Here is a 22,969-nt window from a genome sequence, read left to right on the forward strand (position 1 = left end):
TGACTAATTTTTTTTACACATGATGGACTTTTTTTTTAATGAATTTTTAAAAAGGAAATAAATTTAATGTTACTTTTTTTTGTTTGTGTCTAATGGCTAGTTTAATAAATAAAAAAAAAAAATCTCCACCATTGATTTTTCTTTTTCAATATCTAATGGTTCAAATTAAACGTGCTTTCCAACAACTTTCTTCTCTTTTTAAACTCATCTTCTCCACATTTGTACAACAACTACACATTTTTACAATCTTCAAAGCCACCATTGTTATTCTCTCAAAGCTCTTAATTTTTTTTTCTTTTCAACTTATTCTTGAGATTTATTGTATTGTGAAGATTAATTTGTTGAGTGCTACAATTTGTAAATCCACTCTCTTAGAGAGTTTTTCTCATCTTGTTCTTCATTTCTAAATCTATTGTAAAGGGTTACTCTTGAACCCATAACAACATTTTTGTAACGGTTTGATCTTCAACCATGAAAAGGATCAGGTTTGTTCTTACGCCGGAGAAAAGAACATTGTAGTAGTTCGACTCTAAGCCGTGAAAAGAGTCAAGTTTATAGTGACATACCCAAGAGGAGCTTGGAAAGTGGATGTAAGTCGAATTTGACCAAACCACTATAAAAATCTCCGATGTTAATTTCTTTATCCCTAAACTTTTTAAATTTTGCAATTATAGTGTTATTATAGTTTATTACATGAAATTAATTGTTATATTTGTTCTTGAAATTTATTGTTCATATTTGTTTACTTTGATTGGTAGTTCTTTAATTTGTGTATCTTTTACCATTTTTATTATTAAAATTAAATAGAGTGCTTAAAAGTCACTACAAGAATTTTGGGCTTTAATGTCGGTTGAAAAAAGTGAAACCGGATATACAATGTCGGTTAAAAAAATGAATCTTTAATGTCGGTTTTAAACTGACATTGAAGGTCTAATTTTTTTTCTTACTTTATTGAAAAATCCCTTTTCTCATTTTCAGCTCGCGCCTACACGCCTAAACCCTTTCATTTCTCTCTTACCCAAACCTTATCCATTTGTGGTCGTGCGAATCAGGTTGTCCGTCGTCCAAGCTTGGCTGTGCAAATTAGTTTGTCCGTCCTCCGTTCATGGTTGTTCGTCCGTCTCTGTCACGCTTAGATCTCTCTTTGGCCGTCAGTCTCAGTCGCCGTTCGCCCGTCAGTCTTCGTCAATTTTCATGGGTCTCTATCAGTCTTTAACAACGCATATCTGTAGTCGTGGGACTCTGTCGTCCGTAGATTTGTAGTCGTCCATCCGTCCAGCTTTTCCATCCAAAATTTAGAGCTCCAGGTTGGTTAATTTGGTGGGTTTTAAACTTATAAGGGCGTCATGAAGCTATTAGCTGCAATATAAATACTTCTTTTTGAATTATAATTTGATTTGATTTAATTGATGGGTTTTGTAGACGACATCACACATCTTGCGGATTGGAAGGTGAAAAGGTTCAAGAAGAACATTTTGAAGAGGGGTTATGCCTGAGACTGCTACAAAGAAAGGAAAGGACTCCCTGTTGGCCCTATTCTTCTTGGGTTCTTCATTTTGTCGTCATTAGATCATGTGAGTTTTAGATTTTGGATGTTAATTTCCTCCTTTCCTCTTTCATATGCTTATACTTATGTTTTGGCATACTTTGAATTTTTATTATGTGACTCGAGCTTCTATGTGGTCGTTTATAACAAAATTTTTATATTTTGTACTTTTATTACGCAATTTTTCCTTGTTGTTTAGATTGATGGAAATGTAGTTTTGAATTTCTTTTTATATTGCTATATTGATGGAAACATAGTTTTCAATTTCTTTTGATTGTTGTTTTGATTAGATACTTGTAAGGTTTTAGTCTTTGTAGTTGATGATTGGTCATGTTTGGTTGACAAAATGGACTTTTTCTTTGGTCAGAAGTGGGAGAGATAATTGAGGAACTCTAGAAATTGAGTTAGTGATTCAATTTTATTATATGATTCAACAATATTGTTTCGTTCTTTGATTGCCTTCAACTGTGACATTTCTTGAATTGTCTTTGTGATTTCAATGCGATAAAACTTTCTTGAAATCTATACAATCAAAACAAAGTTACCAAAGCTCATAAGGGTTACATAATAAAGCTCATAATGATTAAAACTAATATTGTCTTTGTGATAATATTTTTTTTGCTCGGAGTGAAAAGTTGTTTGTGATTTCTATTGATCTCATATTAATTCTAATATTTAAACTTTATTTTGATTGTATAGATTTCAAGAAAGTTGACTTTTGTTCGAGGAAATGAAATCTGGATTGAGAATTGTAGTGTTGCTTATTGAGGATAGTAGTTTTTCCTTCTATTATAAAATACAATTTTGTTGTTTGAGGAGATAAATTTGTTTAGTTTCTTGTATTTGTAAGTTTGTAAGTTTTGTTGTTTATGGTTATGCCTTCTAGGTAACATCCAAGACGAACTTGCTCAATGTGCACTATTCTTTGTGAAAAGAGTTAACTTTTTCAGTATACTAAAAATATTTCCATAATTTTCACAACTCATCAAGAGAAGAAACACAGAAACAAAGATTCAATACTCATCATACTTCATAACAACATTAAGAAGTTTGACAAGTTTTTCCAGGCTAGATAGGAAGATTGCATTGTACATGTTTTAAGAAGGTTGACAACTGGAGCAGGTGCATCCAACACAAAAAGGACTTCATAACAACATTAATAACAAGTATTTATAAGATGTTTATCTTAAAAGTCTATTTGTTCTAAAGTTTTGGATTAGATTTAGTATTGGAATGCTATAACTATTCTGCAGTTGTGGTAGTCATAGCTTAGTTGTTTATGACTTCCAATGAGTGGTTTATGGTAGTGGAACTTCTTAGGTATCCTTTGATAGTTTATATTTATGCATTATTTGTCTAAATGAATCCGGTTGCACTATGGTAGTTTTTGGGTTATTCATGCATTGTGGGTTAGGTTAATTCTTTATTATCATTGTCGAATCTTTTGTTATCTCTTGTTTAACCATTTATTGTAGCACGTGTAGTTGATGACTTTAAATTCAGATCAAATTTGTCCACTGTCATACAATGGGGTTGTCTTTGTTGTTCTTGTTCAACAATTTCCATCTAAATTTATTGGGCTTGCATTGCGCTCTTGTGTTCTAATCTTGAAGTTCTGGAGATCACTAAGTCTCAATCATCAATAAATCGCATCGCAGGGTAATTTTGTATACATATGTCTTACCTTGTTTTGTACTAATTGGTTTTTATTTTTATTTTTTTTTACCAGAAGAATACTAATAGTTGAAGTTCATAACAGAAAATGTGTTCCAATGACTGATGTTTGGCCATTTCTTTTTTATTTATAATATGTAGTGGTGAACTTCGTCAATTTGTTTCCGATAAACGTTGTCTTAAGAGTCTGAAGATGGAAGGTTGTTCTAGTTTGGGGAGTTTTTCCCTCTGTTCATCAAGTCTTGGCACACTTTGGCTTTCTGATCTGCTCCCTCTCTAAGATGGTTATATCTCTTGTCCTTTTATCTATTACAATGACTACCTCTGATGCAAAAATAAGTTTGCTCATTCATTTACTATTTTTATATATAAGGTACAACCGTGAACTACTTTATTGATGACAAAATTAATAGAGCTGAGGTACTTTTCCCTGGTGTTGCTTACTTTTTTATTGCGGTATGTCTTAACTCTGCTGTTCACTCATCCAACACAGCTTATAATAGAGATGTCTACGGGGCAGGGTGTGATCGGGGATGCCCGGTATCCCCAGCCACGCTCCCCATTTCATTCCTCATCCCCGTGAAATTTTCCACGGGGATTGGGGTGGGGATCGGGTTCCCGCGGGAAATTTTTCCCCGTTATTTTTTTTTTTGTAAAAAGCCAATTAATTTAAATCACTAATGTGGACAAATTTTAATTAAATAATTAACTTTATCACTAAATTATTTATTATGGTTAGTTTTATATGACAGTTTGAATTTAAAAATTAATTACTCAAATTTTTGTCTAAAAAAGCTAATTAATTTTTTAGTAGAAAGAAATAAATATAAATCAAATTATTCACATATATAATGTAAATTTAAACATTCAATTTAAACATATTCATTATGTTTCCCAATAAATAATCAAATTTGAAATTTAAATGTGGTATTTATATAATAATAATAATAACATAACATTAGATAACTATACTAAATAAATATGTAAAACCTAATCGGGCGGGGATGAGAAACGGGGCAGGGCGGGGACGGGGAATGCATTCCCCGTCCCCGTCCCCTTTTAGCTCATGGGGAATTTTTTCCCCCACTCCCTCCCCCATTCACCCTCTTCTAGGGTTTCCATACTGATCCTATATTCAAAAATAAAGTTTATTCAGAAATGAGATTGGTGTTTGCCTTATGTCTACTCATTCATTGGTTTATTCTGCCTCTTGCTTGGAAAAAATTTACAAAATGACCCAAATCTCAAAAACTTTTCTATGAATGACCTCTTTCTAAAAACTTGTCTATGACTAACTTTTTGCCCATGTGAAATACCAATTTTAACCCTAATTTAAAAAACTCTTCAGACCGTCTCTCCACTTTTTCGTTTACATCTCTCACTGTGCGATTTTTGGCTTTCAAGTTTCTCTCGTTTTCTCTCGTCACTCTCATTTTCATCTAAGCGTTTGGCTACCTTCTCACAGTTGTTTGTACACATTTAGGGTTCGCACCTACCTTTTGTTAAACAATCTCTCAACTTTTGTTAAATGATCATGTATTTGTTCTTAATTGATTGTTTAGATAATCCTAGGTGAGAGTTTAGTATTCTTTAAATGATCGGTTAGAGAAACTTAAACAGTCATTTAGATAAAGATGTACGATTGTTTAGTTTTGTTTATGTGATCGTTTAGTTGTTTGTTACGCAGTTTACTTGTTTGTTATGCGATCGTTTAGGTATTTGTAATGTGATTGTTTAGTTATTTTTTATGTGATCGTTTAGTTTTTTGTTATGCGATCGTTTAGTTTTCATTATGCAATCATTTAGTTTTTATTATGCGATCATTTAGTTATTTTAAGCAATCGTTTACTTATTGTGGTAATGTATACATTTGTTACAGGTTGCTAAAATGGTCGTCCCTACTGAGAAATATTTCTCTACTATAGTTTCTTGCTAAGTCCACAAAATTGTGTCGGTTATTAAGAATAAGTTGACAAAAGAGTAGATGAGAATGTTTAGGACAACGACCTTTGGTCCACTGTTAGACTTTAATGGGCAACTTTTTCACCATTTTCTTTTGAGGGAGGTAATGGATGCGAACCCAGATGTTATATCATTCAACATATTGGGGAAGAAGGTAACATTCTCCCAAGACGATTTTAATTTGATAACTGGGTTGTGGCTAACCAAGGAAATAGTAGAAAGAGAAACGAGTGGTAAGAAACTGCAACAACTCATTCTTGGATCGAATGACCCAAATGATAAGGATAGTTCTTGCAAGGCATGGAGAATTCGTTCGAGCATTTCATTTTTACAAATGATAAAGATGTCGTCAAGGTTACATTGGCATTATTTATCGAAACGGTGATGATTGGAAAAGATAAGAAACCCCAATTTGATTTGAAGACATTTGGGATTGTCGATGAACCTGAAGTCTTTAGATATTATGAATAGTCGTCCGTCTTTTCTAAACATACATTGAATAGCATGAAGATTATCATGCATTGGAAAAATGAGGCACATGAAACAATGAAAGCAGAAAATGCTCATCATGCCTCATATTACTATATAAAGGGATTTGCACTTGCATTCCAGGTATGTACTTTCGTTTCCACTTCACTTTAATCTACGTGTTATGTATGCGTAACAAAGCTCCCATATCATAGGTTTGGGTTTACGAAATTTTATCCATGTCAAGTAAGTTTATAGTTACCTAAGTCAGCAAGGCTGTAGTTCCTAGAATTCTTAAATGGACTTGTTCTCATGCTTCATCTTATAAATCGTTGAGTAAGAATGTGTTTCGGCCCAAAAAGGTAAGTAAGTGATCGCTTAGTAATTATTTGCATCTATCATAGTTTCATGTCTTTTGACTTACTCATTCGCTTAGGTTTTTAATGAGACTTGTACCAAGTGTAGAGGAGATAAGGTACAAGGAGGACCGACTGGAAGGACTCGATGTGATCTATGATGTTAAAGAAAAAAGAATTGAGGAGGTTGAGGGGCATGATCACTCTCTCGATACCCATAAGTCATTTGAGGGGCATGAAGGGTTTGACCAGCAAGTTGGGGAGCAAGAACACCCTCCGTCCGATGAACCCCATATTGGTGAGCAAGATCAGCAAGTAACTAAGCATCATGCCATAAAGCCCAAATCGCATAGGCCGTTTCAGACTAATCATGAGAAGGGTAAGAGGGGACAGGATGAATCGTCAAATACAAAATACGTCCTCAAAACATTATCATTCAAAATCCTACAAAGTTCTTAGGAAGGAAAGTAAATAAGTTAGAAAAAATTTGGCGAACTTGACTACCATGGTCCGTTAGATGGGTAATACCTGATGGAACTCGAGACATACGCAGCGGAATAAGGACCTAATTACACTCTAATTGCTTTTAATTTAAAGGAAAAGATGCATGCAATTGAAGGAAAAACAGTAATTAAAATTACTTTTGTAGCTCCCGAAAACCGCTTTTCCTCGCTGAATCTCGACCCGAACTATTTTGGACTACACTAGAGTTGACATATTATCCTCTGGACTCGAAACTGGATTGTAGGACCCGGTGGATGAAGAAAACCGAGAGAGAGAAAGAGATGGGAAAAAGAAGATGGAATTTTGGTTTTGGATTTTTGTTCGTTGCTATCGTGATTTGCTCTAGGAGTGTATTGTATAAAATAAATTGAAGAAATAAGTTTCAAATATAAGTAATGCATTTAAATAATTGTAACGCGTTGGGCATTAGATATATGCATAGAATGCACAATACTCCTTCTAATGACGTTCAAGTTTTCCTAAACCAGACCCAAGCATAAATCTAATTTAGGTTCCTAGTAAGTCCAGGGTCGAACTTAGGGATTCAATTAACCAAACGCAGACCTTGCATTGTATCTACTGTAGGGGTTTTCCTAAATGAATGTGAGAAATGTGTTATTTACACTAAATTGTTGTGCCTGTGCAAGAGATGCAAACGAGTTGAGTAGTTAGTGATGGATCATGTGAGAATGGAGTTTAATGTAAATGGACGCGTCGGTCTAAGACGAGTGTACACAACTAGGATGTGATGTGAATGAGATGGGATGGTTTGCTTATCTTTTGTTTATGCGTCAGAATTGATTCAACATTTCTCAATGCGAATAACATACAAAACCTATCTCTAGGATGCATGCATTTAACACAAAATTCAATAGACACCAGTAAGTCTATCTCTAGCTGTACTAGGCATCCTACTTGATGCAGCTTAGTTATTCTTTCGAACAATCTAAGTTAAAGATGCTTTTACCAATTTGTCAAGTTGGCTTGAGCTTTAGAATGAAGTTGTGCATAACGTATTAATGCATTCAACATAAATAAGAAATAAACAATGGCAAGTATGATGGATCAAACATATGAATTTTATAAAGAAACAGAGAGTCTTTACAAAAGCAAAACAAATGAAATGAAAGTGATAAATGAGAAGGAAACTGAGTCAAGCCAAAGAATACAATCTCTTTCTCAAGATTAGCTTCCTCCACTCCCTGACCGGCTGTGGTGGTGGTTCTCAACCCTTCTGATCGTCTAGCACCATAGCACAGCCTCTACAGAACTAGAATTATGACTACAATATACAGAGAGTAAGGATCTTTATAATTTTCGAACTTCTTAACTCTGGAGGGACTTCATCTATTTATAGCCGTTGGTCATGTCCACTTGGTGAATGGGCAGCATTAAAGTCCATGTCTTGGTCAGCATTAAAGTCTATGCCCTGATTAGCCGCCTGACTCTCGGAAGCTTTTCAGACGCCACCAGCTGCGTGGAAGCTTTTCAGACGCCGCCTGCTACAGGTGCCCATACTTGTAAGTGGTGATATGACACAATCAATCTAAAGCAATGAATCTTCTCAGCGTTGAACTCCCTCCGACGCATGGCCCATGCGCTAGAGCTTTTCCTTCGGCATTTGTCTAATGCACTAGCGTTAATCCTTGCATTGAAATCCTTCAATACAATGCGTTAGTGCCGCGATATTTAGTTATAGGTAATCAAACAACATTATACATCATATGCATAATAGGTAAATAACACTAAAGTGGACCGATTTTGGCATTAAAAACAAACAAATAACTGATTTATTACACAAATTAGCAACCAGCTTCCCGGAACCGGCTTCAAACACTTTGAACCATCTGGAACCACTCAGAAACCACTCGAACCGGCCCAAAAACACCAAAAACCAAGTTGAACCGGTCATACCGGCTCAACCAGGTCAAACGAATCGATCCAGACCGTCTGGACTAGTTGGTCAACGTGCGGTAGTGTAATCAACGGAGGCGCGGGCGGGTCGGGCGAACGAAAATCGTAGGTCGCGAGCAAACGGGAGGCGGGATCGGGTCGGGTCGCGGAATGGGTCGGACACTCCATCGACAGCTGGCGTGTGCGAGCTTCACCGAACCGGGTCGGATCTTGGTTGGGCTCAGGTCTGGGAGCTCTCTTCCGGGTCTTTGATCAATCTTTCTTCAGTTTTGCTATTGTCCTCTCTCCCGGAATCAAGAAATTACAACCTAATTTCAACTCTAATGACTCCAACAAATTTACAAACCCTTTTTCACACATTAATGCTCATAAACATGTGAGCAATTACAAATTTCCACAAGAAATTTAAAGAAAAACAATGCCAAAATCATAATAAATCCACTTTAGTCCATATTTCATTCAACACTTGAATAGAAAGGAAAAAAACACCCACCAAATGCAATTGAGCGTAATTCTAGCATGCTCTGATACCACATGATGGACTCGAGACATACGCAGCTGAATAAGGACCTAATTACACTCTAATTACTTTTAATTTAAAGGAAAAGATGCATGCAATTGAAGGAAAAACAGTAATTAAAATTACCTTTATAGCTCTCGAAAACCGCTTTTCCTCGCTGAATCTTGACCCGAACTCTTCCGAACCACCACTAGATTTGACCTATGTAACTGTGGAAAATGTTGTACCTTCTAAGCATATATGGATGTAGACAATGATGAATGTGAATCATACAAGCTCATGTTACCATAAACTTGATGACTTGGAAAGATGGAGATGGAGTGTGGATGTTGTGTTATGCTTATTTACACTTTATGCGATACTACTTCTAGATGTATGTGTTATTAATGAAATGCTTGTAGTATGCTATGCGTTGTCACAAGTTTCCTTGTGCTGAAACCAAATATAATTCCAACGCAAGTTTCTCAGAGTAATCTGAGGTCGAACACAGGGATTGTTGTCGTTAGTGTGTTACATTTGTGATATATGTGACCGGTGTTTTTACAATTAATAAGGTGTGTGTTTGTACAGGAAATTAAATTGCGGTAAAATAAAATTGTGCAGATAAACTAAAGTTGTGTTAATAAAATAAATTGCGATAAAAATAAACCTAGGCTAACGTGATGCAAGATACAAGATACATGATGCTAAGTTCGAGATTGACTGTGAAGTTTATACAAAGGATCGTGGTATGCGATGGCAAGTCTTTATGGATGAATTAGAAAGGGGAAAGAATAATTAGTACAAACGTCGCAAGTTTATTAATTGCGTTAAAGATATAACTAAGGTTTCGTTTTCCCTTGGCGTACACCTCTCGGTGATCGGCCGCGTTCCCATATCTCTATGGTGAAACAGTGATGACGTGGCGAACGCAAGGTTGCTTCCATCTCTAGAAGTACTTCTCGCTTTAGTTAACGCATTCTTCCAACCCTCTCTCGATAGGCGGAATGGCATCTTCACTTCTGCTCTCACAGGTGAAGATGCCGTCTAGCATACTTTGACTAAACATAATTATTTCCTTAACCCAATTAATTACTTACTTAATTCATACTAATTATCCAAGGGATTAAGAAAACATCGTAGAGAAAGTGAATTATGGATGAACAGAAATAGACAGAAAGATGGGAATGAAAATGATCATAACAATTAATACTAAGATTAAACGTCTGATACATGGTGTGAATGATAGAGATTAAGAAGATGAATACAATTGATGATTAAGAGATAGAAACAAATATAGAAGAGTGTTAACATCTTGACACAGATCTGGACAGTGGTTTTGTTTGCCGGCTTGTGGAATGAATGAACAAAAGAGCTTCCCTCTCAGGCTTACTCGTTTGGTAGAGGTGACCTTTGTACAGAGCTTCAACGGCGGGGATCGGAAGGATTCTTTTCCCGGAGACTCACGTTTTGGCCTTGTCTCTTAATTCTTCTCGGATCTACTCTATTTAGTTGCTCAACCAGTCTCTCCCTCAGATCAGTATATACATTTTTCTCTGTATTCAAGAATCCTTTTTCAGTGGAATGGCCGGAGCTATTTATAGGCTAAGCTTTGACTCTTTGCATTGTGATCCCCACTTTATTGTTAAGGTAGTTCCTGAAATGGTGGAGTGAATATTCGTTCTGTTACGCAATCAATCCCATCAGAAATGCACAACGGTCAGCTGTACACGTGTCAGAATTCTCCGCATTTGCGTTGCTCTTCACATCTTCGATCGTTTGCCCGCATGCGTTGTTGTTTTTTTTATTATTGCATGCGGTTGAAGTTGCGTTGATCGCAAAGCTCTTGATCGATTATCGCATGCACCATCATTGCGTTGATCGTCTATTCACTCTTGAATGATGGGCGCAATGCGGTGTAGATGCGTTGTTCTTTTTATCTTGAGCCTTGAACGCATGCGGTGACTTGATTTCCTGCAAAACAGACTTGAAATATTCTTTTCTATCATCGCAATGGTGTCAGGGGTGTATTGACGATAATTTATAATTCTCGCATTTCTTAGCTAATTTCTATACAATTGACACAACTTTCCTTTCTTTTGGTCACAATATCTAAATAAAATAGTATAAATAACTTGTATTTCTAAGAGTTATCAACCTACTATCCTCTGGACTCAGAACCGGGTTGTGGGACCCGGTGGATGAAGAAAACTGAGAGAAAGAAAGAGATGGGAAAAAGAAGATGGAATTTTGGTTTTGGGTTTTCCTTTTTTTCAGGCCAATTTTGAAAAACTAAATTTGACAAAAGTCTTTAAACCAAATTGAAAAGCCCAATTTATAGAAAAAAATCATGCAATAATTGCATGAACCAAATCCATAAAAATCCAACATCTATAATCCACTATCTTAGTGGGCTTAATGTCTCCACTATAAGTCAACACCTAGCCACTATTTTGTTAGTGGAATTATCCAACAAAAGTTTGGATTTTCGCACTAACTTTAGTCAAAGGGCAAAATAGTCATTTGGTCAAAGTCAAACTTTGACCAAAAAGTCAACATTTTGAATTTTTATGATTTTTTCCGTATTGATTAATTTTGACCTCCCGAGCATGAATCCGCATTCATTTTTTTTGAAATTCAAATCACATTTGAATATAAGGTCGGTCAAAGTTTCACTTTTCAAAGTCAAAAGTCAACTCTTTGACTTTTTACATCTTTGACCATTTCCATTATTTTCGAGCTTCCGAATATGAACGTATTCATATTCTTGATATATAAACCCCATTTAAATATTAAAGTTGTATCTCTAAACTGAAAAATCTGACCACTATATCACATATACTTGTCGGTTTCTCTCTCTTCACCTAATTTGAACAATTCGAATCATTTTATCATACTGTTCTAAGTTTATTCCATATGAGCTAGTAGAGGAACCTAATGAACCTATAGATCATGGGCTCTAACAATTCGAGATTAGCTAGCTAAACTCTTTAGACGGAGCTAATCAACATTCGTTAACTAACGGATCATTCCACTATAGTCCCGTAATTGCACATTCTTCACTATAGATATATTTGTGTCCATTTGTTATAACCATGATTGGTAAGCTAATCCTTCACAGGTTGTTCGTAATCTCGGCTGGGTCATAAAACCCGTTTTACCCTCGTGACTACATCTTATTCCTTAAGTTCCACTGATTCTCTAATGAACAATTGGTTTAAGGTTCAACCTATAAACTGAATTCCGATCTTGCCCGTGAAATGGGAGGCTTATTGGACCAGCGATGATGAGCTCCCCTCACTTATGCAGATCTAAGGATAATTCCGAGTGAACAGTAGTTCATAGTTAGCTCAGGATTAAGATTAAGTTACCTAGGTCATCAATTAACGAAATAGTTAGTTTTATACATAAAACGACATTTAGAACGTAAAAAGTGACTATTTCATGGTTCAGTCTTATGCAAACTCATTGCATAGAATGCCCCCACTCACATATCTCTATATGAACGATTCAGGATCACATCGTTTGTACTAACTACAAAGTGAGCCGCATCCATAGTGTCCCCAGAATAAGGCGCCCAACCTCATTCATATACTATAGACTATTTTGGCTATATATTTGAACTTGATCCACATTTATGTCACTACATAAAGTTCAAACTACATTAAATAGCCTCAGGACCTTAGTTTATTGGATTCAAGATTACAATTTCAATAACAACTTTATCGAAAAACAAAACAGAATATATTTATTAATTTACAAACTACGAGTTTTAGAACATAAAATCCAACAATACCTTTACTGTCTAACATCATCTGATAGGTCAATAGCTGAACAAAATAAAGCTGCTAGTCTAGCAACTATATGAGGTATGTATGTATATAATCTTAAACAATCGTCTGGAAAATCCTAAACAATCATTTGGATAACAATCGTACAAGATTCTTCAAACAATCGTCTAGGATAATCCAAACGATCGTTTGGAAAATCTTAAACCATCATTTGGATAATCTTGAACGATCGTTTGGATAATCCTAAATTGTGTAGAAAATCTTAAACGTTCGTTTATATAATCATGTATGATCCCTTCTTTACTTGTATATTTTGTGTGATTTGTTCAGGATAACAATAAAAGGACTCATGATGGTAATAATAATGACGGTAATAATGATGCTGCTAATAATGAAGATGGTAGTAATAATAATAATGAAGGAACCCCCCATGATGAGCACTCCAAATTTATTAGTGATCACTGCGTGGTTGTTGAACACAAAATGATGGAAGAAGCAACCGTCGATGAAAAAACTGAACTCCCATACGACTGCTCAATCTTAGGAGCCACTTCGATTTGGATCCAACCAAGGTTATGAAGAGTGCAACTCAACATGAAGCCATTGAAATCAAGGTAAGGTCGTTGTATAAATTAATTATCTTAACATTGAAATCAAGGTAAGGCCACGATCTGGCTGATTTACAATTTAAATATAGGAGAAAAATGACCTCTCCAAGCGCCGAAAAAGGAAGAAACCAACCAAGTGTTCACCTGAGGATGTGAAAAGGGGGAAAATGTAGGATTGTTATATCACGCAACAGAAGACTACAGAATCAATAAGCACTTAAACTACGTTTAATTTGACTTTTAAGCATGCTATACATATGATATTCAAAAGGGTTTGAAACATATATTACCTTTGAAGATTCCTCCACAAAAACAGCTGGAAAAACACCAAAATCTCGCTTGAATCACCGAGAGGACTACCAACGAGATCTTCTCTATTATGCTCAAGCTAGAATGCGTGGTGGAAACACTTGAAACAAATTGAGTTGATGAGGAACGAGAGCACGGTTATCAATATAGAACATTTCTATCTTTTTTTTTCAATCTCTCACTGGTCTTCATGGATGGAGCTTCTATATATAGGTAAAAACCATGCAATTTTATCAGGTTGCATTTTGGACAGCTCCAGCTTGAAGATTAGTAATAGATGTTGGTGATTCTCCAATATATACATGTTAATGGGTTTTTCCTAAAATTGTAAAAACCGATTAACATAAAATGATTTCATAAAATGATTTTATTTAAATTAGTTTTATAACATTAATTCAAAATAATTAATTTAAATAAAATTAATTTTAATTAATTTAACATCTAAATATTAAATTAATAAAATAATAATATCACCAATAAATCAATTTTATATTTAAATAATAATTTAAATATTAATTGATTTTCCAATTTCGTTTAATTTCAATTAAATTAAACGTTTATAATTGTATCATATACAATCAATCGGAAACCCTAAAATTCATACATTAATACTCAATTTTTTATTCCAATTTAATGAGCTAGTAGAGGGACCTAATGAACCTACAGATCATGAGCTCCAACGATCTGTAATTAATTCGTTAAAACTCTTTAATCGAATTAATTACTATTCGTTAACTATCAAGACACACCACTATAACTCGACAGATGCACTCTCCTCACTGTAGGTATATTTCTATCCATATAAACCATAATCAATAAATCGATCATTCACAAGTCGTTCGTAGTCACTGTTGGGTCAAGTTTACCATTTTACCCCTGTGAATACATCTCGTTCCTTAATCCATTGATCCTTTAATGAACAATTTGATTCATAATACTTATGAATCAATTCCTTTCTCTATCATGAGAATGCAGGCCCCAATTGTTCTGTTGGGGTTGATGTTCTAAAGTCTCGTGTCCTGTAGTTTGTAAACAATTTGTACTAACGCTTGTGTTGTATAATATATGATATTTACTTCACATCTTGTTTTATGCTCAGTTGCATGTTTTATTTTCTTTACCATAAACTAATAAACATAAAATCCCTAGTTATCAGTATGTAACTTAAACATGTATGTGGTGACATACAAGTGGATCATGTCTTGAGAGATAACCAAAATGGTCTGTAGTATATGGATATAGGAGGAAAACCTTATCCTAGTAACGCTACGGATGCAGCCCGTTTTGTGGAATGGTCACAAGTGTTGTGACTTGTCAGAGATGGTCTGATCCTGATCATTCGTGTTGGGGACATGCGAGCGGGGGCGTCTTATACAAAGAGTTTCTATAAGACCTGACCACGAAATGCTAATGTCTCGTTATATAACACTGTTCATGACAGAGAATTTATAGGATGACCATAAGTAACATGACCTTAATCTTGAGTGAGTTGGGAACTCCTGCCATTGAGGGCAGTCCTTTGATGTGTATGGGTGCGAGTGGCGAGGTTACCGATTCAAACCTACCATTTTAGGGATTCGTTTGATTTGGGAGTTGGGAACTTAGCTACACAAGATGGAATTCACTTCTTCCCCAATGTAGAGGTAAGTAGATAGATAGCTCCCTTAAGGGCTGATTCTAGGGTTTGAACGATGTGGTGTCACACACATTCTCTTGTCCCGAGAGGTGTTCACACATAGTTGGACTATGTTGTATTGTTCATTAGAGAAATCAGTGGTACTTAAGGAGTGAGATGTAACTACAGGGGCAAAATGGTAAATTAGCCTAGCTGTACTTACGAGCATCTGTGAAGGGTCATCGTACTCATGATTGGTTATATCCGATGGATACAGAAATATATCCATGGTAAGAAGAGTTCAGTTGTTGATCTTTAGTGAAATGCCTGACAATTAACGGATGGTGGATCTCGTGGCTAAAGAGCTTAGTCAGTATTCACGGACCGTTGAAGCTTCGAGCCACAAGTTTATTTGGTCCCTTGGGTAGCTTGGATAAAGTCGAGAATCAATATTTGGGTTAATTTGAAATTTTCAAATTGACAAGAGGAAGTTCGATTATATATGATATAATTGGACTAATTAATTATATATGATATAATTGGCTAAATATATGAGATATATTATTTTGGAGAAAATTAGATATAAATATGACTTATATCAAGTAGAGGAGAAATTACTATAGTAGATATGTGATATCAAACTATAGGGTAAGAATATAATATAATTATATTTAACTAATTATTTAATTGGTTAATTATATGATAATTGGCCTAAAATTTTTCTCAGACGTGCGTTAGTGGGAGCAGCTGTGTCGGTTATTGTAACCGAAGAATAAAATGAAATTTTGTTTCATTTTTGCAAAAGTTTGAAAAGTTCAGAAAAAATTGGCATCAATGTGGAAACGTAAACGATCGCATAAGTCGAGAACCTATACGATACTTGTTCAGTGCCTAAACAATCGCACACCTCGCGCCTAAACGATCGCACGCTAGTCCTTAAACGATCGCTTAGCTTTTCTAAACGATTGCATAGTGTGTCGTGTTTTCTAAACGATTGTCTACCTTTTACTAAACGATCACTTAGTAAAATCTACACGATCGTGTAGCTTCTTCTAAAATATAAGCATTTAGCTATACGATAGCTTCCTTTTCTCTCCCACTTGCTTATCGTCTACACAATTTGTTCTTCCCCCTACCTCTACCAAACTCACCAAAGACCACACTTTGGGGTTTTCACTCCGAGAATACCAAAGGTTCCATTTTAGTGGTGTCGTCCCCACTGCATTCACCTATTCGTGTTGCTGCCTTTCGTGTAGACGATTGTGCTGCTGCAGCCAACTTATTTGTTGGGCGATAGAGATTGCGTAGAGGTCTTCCGTTGCGTCTGAGTTTCAAAGCTCGAAGAGCGTCTTCAACTGGTATGAGAACTCTTTCCTTTATTCTTTTATGTTCAAAACATGCTGTTAATTACTGTTTGTTTACATAACTGTATGTGAGAATGTATATGTTGTATTTCGGTTACGGTGAAATCGTAAAGATCCGAACGCGCTCATGGATGCTCTTCATCAAGAGATCCTTCATGTTCAAGACCAGGAATCAGTACTTAAGATAACAACCTATCTACTAACCCTAAAATGGGTAGAAATGAATTCCATCTTGCAGGGCTATGTCTCCAACTATTCATCCGATCTTATCTCCAAAATGGAAGGCTTATTGAGCAATGTTGTTGGACTACTCTCAGCCATGTAGATCAAAGGATAATCTCGAATAAACAGGAGTTCATAGCTAGCTCAGGATTAAGATCGAGTTATCCTAGGTTACTTAAATATGAGATAGTCAGTTTTAACAGTAAACGGTCGTTGTCAAGAAAAGTGACTATTTCGTGGTCCAGTCTATATGCAAACTCGTTGTATAGGATGCCTTCACTCACATGTCTCTACATGAATAATCTGTGGATCACATCATTTGTATTACCTACAAAATGGGTCGCATCCAACAGTGTTACCAAGATGAGATACCCAATTTCATTCATAAAGTTAAAGAATTCATAATATAAACATGGATATGTTTATTGGATTTTCATAATAGAATGCAAAATCAACAACTTTATTGAATAAAATACTCAATAATAATATTTTATTGATAAATAGAATGTTTAACATGAACTGCGAGTTCTAGGACATTCCCAATAAAAAAGTCACATACAGTTGGTAACAAAGAGCGAGAAGCTCAACCACGTTCAAATGATCCCCATCCTTCAAGTGACCATCAACCATCTCTTTCAAGTGATCCCCAACCACATACAAATGATCCATAACCTCAATCACCTTCAAACTCTTACCAAGAAGCTCAACCACATGTAATTGAGTCTCAGCCATAAGCATTTGCGTGAAATTGAAACTAGCCACAAGTATTATCAATCCAAACCCCTTGGCCTCTATACCTGACTTACCCATAAGGACCGTTAATTCCTATGACCTGTTATTCCCAGTTCTCGATGTGTTGTGGAATGCATACAAAAAATGAAAAAGCTATCTGAAAACTAAAAATGAGGAACAAACAGTTTTATATACATTTTGAACCAAAGAGTTCTTCAGGATACTTAAGCAAAACACATAGATGAGTGGGACGTGAGTAATTCCTTAATGATAACTTAGAAAATTTCTATATGATCATTTAGAAATACCAAAGGCTCCATTTTAGTGGTGTCGTCCCCACTGCATTCACCTATTCGTGTTGCTGCCTTTCGTGTAGACGATTGTGCTGCTGCAGCCAACTTGTTTGCTGGGCGATAGAGATTGCGTAGAGGTCTTCCGTTGCGTCTGAGTTCCAAAGCTTGAAGAGCGTCTTCAACTGGTATGAGAACTCTTTCCTTTATTCTTTTATGTTCAAAACATGCTGTTAATTACTGTTTGTTTACATAACTGTATGTGAGAATGTATATGTTGTATTTCGGTTACGGTGAAATCGTAAAGATCCGAACGCGCTCATGGATGCTCTTCGTCAAGAGATCCTTCATGTTCAAGACCAGGAATCAGTACTTAAGATAACAACCTATCTACTAACCCTAAAATGGGTAGAAATGAATTCCATCTTGCAGGGCTATGTCTCCAACTATTCATCCGGTCTTATCTCCAAAATGGAAGGCTTATTGAGCAATGTTGTTGGACTACTCTCAGCCATGTAGATCAAAGGATAATCTCGAATAAACAGGAGTTCATAGCTAGCTCAGGATTAAGATCGAGTTATCCTAGGTTACTTAAATATGAGATAGTCAGTTTTAACAGTAAACGGTCGTTGTCAAGAAAAGTGACTATTTCGTGGTCCAGTCTATATGCAAACTCATTGCATAGGATGCCTTCACTCACATGTCTCTACATGAATAATCTGTGGATCACATCATTTGTATTACCTACAAAATGGGTCGCATCCAACAGTGTTACCAGGATGAGATACCCAATTTCATTCATAAAGTTAAAGAATTCATAATATAAACATGGATATGTTTATTGGATTTTCATAATAGAATGCAAAATCAACAACTTTATTGAATAAAATACTCAATAATAATATTTTATTGATAAATAGAATGTTTAACATGAACTGCGAGTTCTAGGACATTCCCAATAAAAAAGTCACATACAGTTGGTAACAAAGAGCGAGAAGCTCAACCACGTTCAAATGATCCCCATCCTTCAAGTGACCATCAACCATCTCTTTCAAGTGATCCCCAACCACATACAAATGATCCATAACCTCAATCACCTTCAAACTTTTACCAAGAAGCTCAACCACATGTAATTGAGTCTCAGCCATAAGCATTTGCGGTGAAATTGAAACTAGCCACAAGTATTATCAATCCAAACTCCTTGGCCTCTATACCTGACTTACCCATAAGGACCGTTAATTCCTATGACCTGTTATTCCCAGTTCTCGATGTGTTGTGGAATGCATACAAAAAATGAAAAAGCTATCTGAAAACTAAAAATGAGGAACAAACAGTTTTATATACATTTCGAACCAAAGAGTTCTTCAGGATACTTAAGCAAAACACATTGATGAGTGGGACGTGAGTAATTCCTTAATGATAACTTAGAAAATTTCTATATGATCATTTAGAAAATGTTAAAAGATCGCTAAAAAACATCCTAAATGATCGTTAGAAATACCAAACGATCGTTTGGAAAATATTAAATGATTGTGTGGATAATCCTCAATGATCGTTTAGAAAAACTTGAACGGTCGTGTAGTAAATCTTCAATGATCATTTAAGAACACCTAAACGATCATCTAGAAAATCTGATTTATACTTACATATTTTTTTTTGTTTGGATCAGAATATGGATTTCTTATTGGTACACGTGCATCATAAGTTGTAGTCGAGACCTAATCTGTGCAAGTATCGATTCAAAATGGTTGATTCAAGCTTTATCGTATGCAAAATTTCATATCATTATTGAAATAACTCTTCATTCAACTTTATATTTACATATTGCTTTGTCCCAGGATGGAAAAATGGCAGGCTGGTTGGATTAGGAAGCACACATGAGGTTTTGGGCAGGCTCATCTTATTTTATTGACTAGGTGCTTGGACAACACGAAGAATATAAACCATCATGGACAGATGTTGACTTCACATTTGTCCAATCAACATCAAATAACACTGGCCCATGCTTGCCATCAATCTAGAAATGTGCACTATCTATGTATTTGACTCCATGCCTAACTATATCGATAGTGACATACTTGATGGTTATCTTCAGTTGGTGGCCAGATTAATACCGTCGATGTTGATTTTCGTCAGATATGACAAGTGACATAGAAAATTTACGTACGGGCCATGGGAAGTGAAGTGATCAAAGACAACACTCCAACAGAGCAAGTCTCTTGACTGTGACATTTTTTGTTCTAAGTTTGTAGAATATATTGTAACTGGTATGGATACGGATAGCCTAGATCAGAACAATATGGAATTGTTTAGAAAACGATTCATTGCCCAGTTGTGGCTAATCAATATGTATGGTAATCAATACTTGAATCTCTTGAATTGAATTTGCACTGTATGTCTATGTTGAACTGAATAATATTAAAACAATACAAAGGAGAATAAAAAGAACATAAATAAACGATCGCGCAGTATTAACTAAATGATCGTTTATAAATAACTAAACGATCGCACACAAATAACTAAATGATCATCTATAAATAACTAAATGATCGTACATATATAATTAAACGATCGTCCATATATAACTAAATAATCGTTCATAAAAATGTAAACCATCACATAGAAACAAGTACACGATCGCATGTACACAAGTAAATGATCGCCCATAAATTACATATCATCGAGCTTATATGGGCCAGTGTCAGGTGTTATTAATGTCTGGTTGCACGTTTTCTTGTTATAACCTCCCTAACCATACTTGGTACCTTTCGTGGTGGTAGAAGTTCGAAGTCTTCAAAATCTGATCTTCGACTCCATTCTTGTCTATGCCCAACATGGAAGATCAATTCTACATAAGCAGCTAGTACACATTCAACTGTAAACCATTTTACACATAATATTTGAACATCAATGTTTCTAAGGGTTGCTGCAGATATTGCATGGGAGCATGGGATCTCCATGCAATTGAACTCCATACAAGTACATGTCCGTGAACGAAGATCAACCAAACCTCCTCAAATATCCATCGTCCACATTAATTATATGCATGTCCACCGGAGAAACACGATATGTTCCAGAAATCAGGATTCCTTAGGAATACTGATTGTGTAATCAGTTACAATGCTTATGCATGTTATTGCATGTGTACATCGAACATAGAACCAACCTTGTAGCCACTCATAGATATGCTCCAATAGCTTCATGATTGGTAGTTCTCGTGCATCTTTCAACACTCCATTGAGGCATTATATTATATTTGACGTCATCTTGTCATACCTATAATGGACTTGATAAACCCTTGCCCACCATTGTAATCCAATCTCCTCAAGATAGGCCATCACCTCAGGATATTGCTAGAGCTTAGCCCAAAACATCTAAAACTCAAACATTCTATATACTTTCGCCACTAGGTAAAAGTGTGGGATTATGTCCTTATTCTTAAATTTTCCCATCAAGTTGTTCTGAATATGGTATATACATAGGGCATGGAATGCATCAAGGAGTATACTTGAGACAACCTTCGCAATTGAGATGTGATGATCTAATATATATAAATTTTGATGTCTTCTACCTAAGCCTTCCAATGAGTCATGAACTAATGCCATGATGCATCATTCTCACCATTTACAATACTAAAGACAATAGGATATATGTTGTTATTGCCATCAATGCACGTTGCCATTAACAACATACTTTTATATTTCTCGTACAGATGTGTCCCATCAACAACGATTACTGGGCAAATACAATTCAAGAAACCTCTAATACATGAACCAAATACCATGAGGACATACTTAAAGTAATGTTCGTCCTCTACTTCAACCTCAAATATCGTACCCGAATTTGCAAGCTTAAGTACCTTGCCATATGTCCTAACAATAGCATATGATTCTTCCAGCAACCCTCGTGCAAAAACCAATCCATACTCTCTAGCACGATAAGCACCTTTGTAACTTATATTCACTCCAAAATCTCGTCGGACGTCCTCAATGATATCCCTCGAATGGTATATTCGACCAAGTTGTTCGTATTTGGACTTGATTAAGTGTCCAATAACCCAAGCTTTTGCTTGTCGATGATTACCCATTCTCATTTCAAGAGAACATGTATGTTCACTTGAATATTTCGTCACTTTGAAGGAATCACTTTCTTTCAATTTTTTTTTTGCATGGACCCTCCACTAAACATCGTACAGTTAGCAAGCTCTTTGCTGACTTCTTTACATGGTAGTCGAAGTTCTTTTTTATTGCAAGTATTGACAATTTAACTGACAAGTCATATTTCGAAAAGAAAATCTGACCGACCTTTATATCCTCGTCATTCAGACAATCATAAGATATTATGATGAGGTTCATATGATGGGCCCTCTGATGGTTGGGTATATCTAAAGTTTTGACTAGTTGGAATGAGTTGATTCGTTGGATTGCACTGCTGGTACTTGTTCTCGGTGTGTACTCCATGACTTCCGCGAGGTGTAACTGATATAAATAACATCCAGGATGCATCGCTGCCTTCTAAAAAGAAGCTAAGGTCTTCATCGTCGGCTATGTCAATTGGAGAACTGGGACCAATAGATTGTAGCAACATTTTATGTATATCAAATGTATCTGGATCGATATTCAGTCGTTGGTGCATAATATTCACTAATTCACTAACCGTTATATCGTTTCTGACCTTCAGACCTTTCATATGACCTCCAACATAATGGTTTCCCGACTGATCTCATTCCTTACCAAATCGTACAAAGATGCGAAGTAGCGTCATTGATCTGAAATCGGATGAGCAAATTTTAAGCAATACCCAATCAGATTTTAAGAAATCGCCCAGAAATTGATAAGCGATCGCCCAACTATTTATAAATGTTCGCTTAGAATTATGCACGTGATCGTGTATATACTACTAAATAATTGATCAGTATTATATACACGATCTTTTATATAATACTACACGACCGTGAAGTAGTATATAAAATATCGTTTATATAATCCTAAACGATCGTTTAAATGTTATATAAACGATCGTTTATATAATATTAAACGATTGTTCATATAATACTAAACGAGCATTCATATTATACTAAACGAGCGTTTATATTGTAATGAACGATCATCCATA

General features: G+C 35.6%; 1 protein-coding gene and 1 long non-coding RNA gene across 11 annotated transcripts; one reads left to right on the plus strand and one right to left on the minus strand.

The window, feature by feature from the left end:
• Window positions 1–228: 228 nt before the first annotated feature.
• Window positions 229–20,197, plus strand: LOC120087803 (uncharacterized). 10 transcript variants are annotated; one of them, XR_016523820.1, is made up of 9 exons: window positions 242–590; window positions 1,053–1,307; window positions 1,423–1,574; window positions 3,362–3,504; window positions 3,594–3,676; window positions 5,100–5,794; window positions 13,045–13,328; window positions 17,941–18,042; window positions 19,693–20,197. It is a non-coding gene; the product is annotated as an uncharacterized LOC120087803 (long non-coding RNA). The 10 variants fall into 10 exon arrangements; XR_016523821.1 differs by having other exon boundaries at window positions 3,594–3,640; XR_005484692.2 differs by having other exon boundaries at window positions 229–590; window positions 3,362–3,676.
• A 1,252-nt stretch (window positions 20,198–21,449) lies between these two features.
• Window positions 21,450–21,941, minus strand: LOC150033417 (uncharacterized). Its single transcript, XM_090306403.1, has one exon. The coding sequence runs from the start codon at window positions 21,939–21,941 to the stop codon at window positions 21,450–21,452; it is 492 nt and encodes a 163-aa protein (XP_090162529.1).
• Between the last annotated feature and the right edge of the window lie 1,028 nt (window positions 21,942–22,969).

The sequence above is a fragment of the Benincasa hispida genome, chromosome 10, assembly GCF_027475165.1.
Source record: "Benincasa hispida cultivar pf3 chromosome 10, pf3_genome.v1.1, whole genome shotgun sequence".
Lineage (NCBI taxonomy): Eukaryota > Viridiplantae > Streptophyta > Magnoliopsida > Cucurbitales > Cucurbitaceae > Benincasa > Benincasa hispida.

Bases quoted from the DNA above. Each gene is read 5' to 3' on its own strand.
- LOC150033417 (XM_090306403.1), bottom strand. From the start codon at position 21,941: ATGGGTAATCATCGACAAGCAAAAGCTTGGGTTATTGGACACTTAATC.